Source organism: Mus caroli, unplaced genomic scaffold, assembly GCF_978045245.1.
Source record: "Mus caroli unplaced genomic scaffold, Mus_caroli_1 scaffold_2, whole genome shotgun sequence".
Classification (NCBI taxonomy): Eukaryota; Metazoa; Chordata; class Mammalia; order Rodentia; family Muridae; genus Mus; species Mus caroli.
In genome coordinates, this window is record NW_028227257.1 from 152,023,246 (window position 1) to 152,029,986 (window position 6,741).

The window sequence follows — 6,741 nt, forward strand, 5'->3', positions numbered from 1 at the left end:
TATTCAGATTCCATCAGCCTCGTGTTTCTTCTGTGCCAAAGGGACCCTCGGGCCGTTCTTCTACCCTTTGGCTCTCCCCAACTTGGCGCGCCCTCCTCCCATTCCTCCTGACACTCCCACCACCACCCCCCCTCGGCTCGGCGGCTCGGCGCGGTGCTGCAGAAGACGCGTTGAGCCCTTTTGGATGTAATGCGCAGAGGAGGTTGGCCCAGAGCTCCCGGGCTCCCCCAAGGCTGAACTCCGTCCAAGGTGCCCACAGGCTCCCTGCCCGCCTTCCCCAATGCCAGCCCGCAGCTAGGGGCAGGGGCAGCGGCGGCTGGGGTTGGGGGTGGGTGGGGAGCTTTTGGGGAGGACAGGTTGCAGCTTGGCTATGGAAGGCTCCAATGGCTTTGGGATTGACTCCATTCTCTCCCACCGAGCGGGCAGCCCCGCCCTTCCCAAGGGGGACCCCTTGCTTGGGGACTGCCGTTCACCCCTGGAGCTGAGTCCACGCTCAGAGAGCAGTAGCGACTGCTCTTCGCCAGCCTCGCCCGGAAGAGACTGTCTGGAGACCAGTACCTCGCGGCCTGGTGCAGCATCTGGCCCAGGTTTGGACTCTCACCTGCAACCGGGGCAGCTTTCAGCCCCAGCCCAGTCGCGAACTGTCACCTCCTCCTTTCTGATCAGGGACATCCTTGCTGACTGCAAACCTCTCGCGGCCTGTGCACCCTACTCTAGCAGTGGGCAGCCTGCAGCCCCTGAGCCTGGGGGCCGCCTTGCGGCCAAGGCCGGGGAGGACTTTCGAGACAAGCTGGACAAAAGTGTCAGCAGCGCTTCATCAGACTCTGAATACAAAGGTAAGAAACTAAGGGGAAAACCGGGGGTGGGTGGGCTCTAAAAAGTGACATGTAAAACTTGAGAGCACACACTTGGAGACGGGAACATAGTCATCTCCGGGATCTCCCAGGCCGGGGCTGAGAGTTGGTTTTCCTCTAGACCTCTCTCCCAGCCCCAAAGGTTGGGGTCCAGGAGCAACAAAGAGTTCAGCGTGTGTGGCTCGAAGGAGCTGAGGAGGATACTGTGTGTGGAGGAGAGCAAGCCTCCCAGGTGTACAAAGCAAACTTTGGCGAGAGCCTCATCTTCTGAGGATCCCTGGGAGGAGAGCTTGCATCAGTGCTATAGCTTGGAGGCTGCTGCCTTGTTGGAGTGAGAGCCTGGTAGGAAATTCCCACCAGAGCCCTTAGTACAGTACAAATTTTCTAGCTTTTAATCTGAATTTCCCCCAAAGAGGAAAAAGTGGACCTCCCCAGCCATTGAGTGTTGTGTAGCCTAGGCCTGTGAACCATGCAGAAAAAGAGAGGCCAGGTGGCTGGCTGGATTAGGGTCTGAGGCTGAGGCGGAGGGGGAAGAATGCCATACCTACCTACACAGCAGCTCTCTCTGACTTGGGTCTTCAGCGGGTTGAACAGTGGTCACCAGGCTGTGGTCAGGACCCAGAGATTTCTGAGTGGTTATCAAGTTAGTCCTACTTTCTCTTTGGGAATCTCTGTGATGGCTCCCTTTTCATTCTGTCTTAATGGAGGAGCTGAAGTGGTATTAAATGGACGGAGGAAAGGAAGAGAAGGAAGGAAAGAAGAAAAAGGTTGCTTAGTTTTGTGTCTTCTCTTTACCCTCTGCCTTGACTTTAGCTGTTTATTGGGTCCAGGGGCTCAAAGTTCTTTCCCAGGAGAAGTGAAGTGGCAGAGGCCACAGAGTGTCAAAGGTATCAGGGGATGGAGCTCTCTTGCCAAGCAACAGAAAATCAAATCCTGGTTGAGACTGCTCCTGGACTTGTAACTATTACAACTGATCCCCCAAGCCTCCTCCTCAGGTGAATACTATGCGATGAAGACAGCATCATTGCTGCATGCACCTCTTGGTCTCTATTTGTGCTAAATTTCACAAAATTTAGTTAGAGTCACTTGAGTCTTCCTTTCAACCAAGAATTCCTCTGAGGGTAGACCCAGGCTCCAAACTGAAGCCCATCAGGGGTTCTAGTCTAGGTCTCCTTTCTCTCTTCTTCCCTTAGTAGAAATGGCTGGGCGGCCTTCAACCAGGCTGTGGAACCACAATATCTAGAAAGCCCCCAGTTCCAACCACAGCACAGGAGGAGGTGTTTTTGGAAACTTGGCCCTTTTGCCTCCCCCTTCCCAGGGGCCTGTTTAGAGAGGCAAAGAGAACTCACCTTGGAGAGAGGTGTGTGTGTGTGTGTGTGTGTGTGTGTGTGTGTGTGTGTGTGATTACTTACAATGTGTAACCATCTCTACCTAGTTTCATGATTAGAGCAAAGAGCCATTGGGTCCAGCCCTGCTCTACAACCAGTTACTTCCTTTTATGGTTTTGCCCCTAAGCAGGATTTTGAGGAGAGATTCCATTTCGTTTAAGATAATTGGAATATCAATTTTCTTCTCCTGTCCCTGATGATATCTGAGGAGGGAGATGACGAGAGAGCGGAGAGCCGGCTAAGTATCACTTAAACACGTTTGGAGCAGAGATGCTGTAGAAAGTTCCAGCCACCCCTAGGCACTGGCCGTTGCTTTTGCCCTTAACAAAAGTCTCTGAAGTGAACGTACGTGTGTGTGTGTGTGTGTGTGTGTGTGTGTGTGTGTGTGTGTGTGAGAGAGAGAGAGAGAGAGAGAGAGAGAGAGAGAGAGAGAGCAAAGCCATGCCTAGCACACATCTCAAACAGGGGTGACTTTTGCAAACTCTGACTTAGGAAGCTAAACTGAGAGACAGACACAGGAGCCAGCCCAGAGGGGCATTTAAGTCCTTCACCACAGCCACAAACCACTGAGTCATTTTGTTCTTGCAGGCAGGGGTGGGGTGCAGGCCAATCTCATCACAAGTTTCTGGTGTGAAAGGTTTCTTAAACAGTAATTACTGAAGTTGAACAGGGCTTTGGAGGTAGGGTGGGTGGCAACCGTACACCGGCTGGAGCTCTGGGCTCTTAGCGGAAACCAAACCAAAGATCTCTGGTCTTCATCTAGTATGATGGAGATGGAGTGCGGCTCTGAGGCTGAACTCTATAAAAAATTGGACACAAGATAGACAGCCAGAACTGCAAGAGTCCCGAAGGCGCCAGCAGAGCTCGGGAAGGACGAAAGTCTAAAAAACAAACAACCGACTACTCCAGCAGAATGGCCGATTGTTATCAGTAGTCCAAATAATTTGGGGGTAAAGTAAGATTTCAGCAACATCAAGTTTGAGGTTTGAATAAGGATAAGTTTTAGGCTTTCAGGGGAGAAAAGTCATCTTTGTCCCTGCGGGTTCCAAAGCCTCCCAGCGGAGGCAAAAGCCGAAGGCCGTCTGGGGCAGTTACTCCGGGACTCGGTGGTGCTCGGGTGCTAGGGCTTCAGGCTCCCTCCCTGCCGCGAAGCACAGCCATTCCGGCTGAAAAGCCTCCCTCCCCAGTGGCTCAATTAACCGGATTATTGTTTCCTACAGAGAAAAATCACCTCGCATTCAGCTGAACCCTGTCATGGCAAATGCCCCGCACAATGAATGAAACTCACCATAAAAGAAGCTAAAGAAAGCAGGGGTAGGGGGCGGGAGCCCCAGTCTAGAGGGTTATTTTGGGAGAAGTGGGCTACTCTGTTCCGATCTTTCCTTGGGAGACGGAGATGGGAATGGCCGACTTGTTCAATTAAATGTGTGTTTTCTGTTAAGTCAACCCCAACGAAAATAGAGGAAAACGAACTAATCTAGCTTTGTCCTGTCTACGGTGGAACTCAGGAGCCGGGAACAGATGGCCATTTGCCCAACCGAGGGCTGTTGTGAGGGTGGGTTGGGAGCCACAGTGGGCACAGCGAAGCCGGGACCTCTGTGATGCACGCAGCCCTTCGTGCCCAGGGACAACATAGGTATTTCTCGCAGCTCCGAGCGCTCTCAGGTGCGGGCCATGCCGGCTTTCCATCCGCTTAGTTCGAAACTGGTCTAGGAAGCCATCTCTATAGATTCCTGGCTAAAGCAAGGTCGGTGAGGCGTGGGCACAATTATCTTCCCTTCGAGACGATGGGATGCTGAGGAGCAAATAGTGTTTTGTTTCTCCACGCGAGCTTTGCGCCCAAACGTGGAGACTATCCTCCAGAAATCCATTCTCGGCCAGTGACACATTAGGCCGGTCTGCCCCTGGCAGTCTTTATCTCCCCCTCCCCCGGTGTGGGGGAGTGAGGCGGGAGAAAAAGGGTTGAGTTTCTTCAGGGAGCTGCCAGCGGCTTTGGCCCCGTTCACTTCCTACACCGTTTCCTCCTTGCTCATAGTTCACACCCTTCTGCAGGAAGGGAATCCTGGCTCCTATGGCCAGGCCGTAGCATCCCCAAGGGCTTGGGTGCTATGGGACCCCAGAGGTCTCCGCTCTGACGACTGGGACCCGAGGACGCTGGAACTGCCAAGCCCTGACATGCTTTCTGTGTCTCCGCAGTGAAGGAGGAGGGCGACCGCGAGATCTCCAGCTCTCGGGACAGTCCCCCGGTGCGCCTGAAAAAGCCACGCAAAGCACGCACCGCCTTCACCGACCATCAGCTGGCGCAGCTGGAGCGTAGCTTCGAGCGGCAGAAATACCTGAGCGTGCAAGACCGCATGGAGCTAGCCGCCTCGCTCAACCTCACGGACACGCAGGTCAAGACCTGGTACCAGAACCGCAGGTGAGGTTTCACTGCGGGGCGGGGTCGGTAGGGCGCTTCTGGAGCCTTGGGTCACCCCCAACCTGCAAAAGTTGGGAAACTGAGGCTCTGAGAAAAGACTCACTGTGCCCTAAGTCCCACAGTGAGGGGCAGAAAGGACATCAGCCTGGAATCCAGGACAGGTGGACCTACACAGAGGGTTTCAAGCCCTGCTCCATCTCAGCCCAAGTTCCCAAGGACAGCTGTAGGCTTGGCATTGAGGCTTCAGGGCTCTTCAAATGGAAGGCCCAAGCCCTTCAGGGAGAGTGACAGCCCCAGTCTCCAGAAAGCAGAGAGGTCCCTGAGGTGGTTGTAGTAGGAGTCAGGGGTGACTGCTTGTATCTCAGAGCATTTCTTCCCTGGACCTCCTAGCATGTACAGCCAAGAAGGGGCTCTCTGCCTCACGCCAGATCCTCTGGGTCAGAGAGGAATGGGAAACTGGTATTAAACCAGACACTGGTCTTGAACCTGCTTCTTAATCTCCTTGGACATTCATAGGACTTTTAAATAGATATGTACACCAGACGGACACAGACAGCATAGTGACCCACACTTCCCACATACATAGCAGAGGCAGGAATGATGCCTTCCATAAACAAGCCTCAGAACACACAGCCCCATTAATAATAAATACCGATTACTGCTTCAGGCATCAATAATTAAGGCTCGTTGCAGTAATTACACAATTATGATGAGGATGAATTATTCAGGGGGGTGGGGACAGGGCTAGTGTGACTGAGCCCACCTCATCCTCACTGGAACCCAGGCAGGCATCCCCAACCTCACTACAGGTGGGTACAGAACCTTTAGGTTTGACTTCCTCAAACCTTGCCCTAGGCCTCTCAACTTCTGGGCCAAGTGGGGTTCCGGGCTATCCCACCACGCGCTGGGAGGCCCGAGTGTGGGGTAGGCTGGGGGAGAAAGAGTATACATTCCTTCAGAGAAATCTTTGCTTGCAGACCCAGCCTACTTGCTTCAAGTCCGAGCCTCTGGGGCTACACGGGACTGGGTAAGGGGTAAGGGTGGGGCGGGACACAGGCTACCAGTAAGTAGCTCCACCACTTTCATTAGGGGGTCTTCCCAGGGCAAGCATACCCAGGAGTCCTACCACAGGAGTTTGTAAGTGCGCTTGGGAGTCAGACAATCTGGCTTGGAGCAGGGCTCTGCTTGCTACTTTGCAGATCGTCGTGAAAACTAGTTCATGCCTCAGGCTTTTAATCTGTAAAATGGGGACAAAAGTCATGGAAAGTCAGTGGAAGAGAATGTTGCATGGTGTGTTTGACATGGATATTCCATTATTTATTAACAAGTTAGCATGCTCCCTGTGCTCTTGCGGCTCTCGGTGCCAATCACTAGGAAGGGGCAAAGGTTGTGATCCCTTCGTCTGTCTTGATTTCGGTTCCTAGGACTAAATGGAAGCGACAGACGGCCGTGGGGCTGGAGCTGCTAGCGGAGGCAGGCAATTACTCGGCGCTCCAGAGAATGTTCCCGTCGCCTTATTTCTACCCGCAGAGTCTCGTTTCCAATCTGGACCCCGGTGCCGCACTCTATCTGTACCGCGGACCCAGCGCGCCGCCACCTGCCCTTCAGAGACCTCTGGTGCCCCGCATCCTCATCCACGGACTCCAGGGCGCCAGCGAGCCGCCCCCGCCGCTGCCCCCGCTGCCCGGCGTCCTCCCGCGCGCCGCGCAGCCCCGGTGAAGCTCCCGCTTGCTCCAAACCATGCTCTGGGACCCCCAGCTCAGGCTGGGCGTGGGTCCCTCCCTTCGCCCCGGGGCAGGGCTACTGGACTCCCCTCCGCAGCCCAGTGTCCCCTTGTGGGAGAAACTCACTGAGGCTACCCCTCCCCTACGTCCTCTCTCTTGGCTGCTCCATCCAGGAGCCACTTACACTCGCCGGATGTACATATGCGTCCTTGCCCACCTCTCACCAAGCCCCGGATCCTTGCGGACTTCCCCAGGTGCCCCCTGTCCCCTCAGCAGCAGGTAGGGGACGCCGGTGTCCCAGGCCTGGGTCCCACCCTTCTTGCACCTCTGCGGGACAGAGTGGGAGCGCTATACGG

General features: G+C 54.6%; 1 protein-coding gene across 2 annotated transcripts; it reads left to right on the plus strand.

The window, feature by feature from the left end:
- Window positions 1-370: 370 nt before the first annotated feature.
- Window positions 371-6,380, plus strand: Barhl1 (BarH like homeobox 1). 2 transcript variants are annotated; one of them, XM_021156279.2, is made up of 3 exons: window positions 371-836; window positions 4,439-4,661; window positions 6,086-6,380. In XM_021156279.2, the coding sequence occupies exons 1-3, from the start codon at window positions 371-373 to the stop codon at window positions 6,378-6,380; spliced, it is 984 nt and encodes a 327-aa protein (XP_021011938.1). The 2 variants fall into 2 exon arrangements, with proteins under 2 accessions (XP_021011938.1, XP_029330291.1); XM_029474431.2 differs by lacking the exon at window positions 371-836 and adding an exon at window positions 3,520-3,556.
- The last annotated feature ends 361 nt before the right edge of the window (window positions 6,381-6,741 follow it).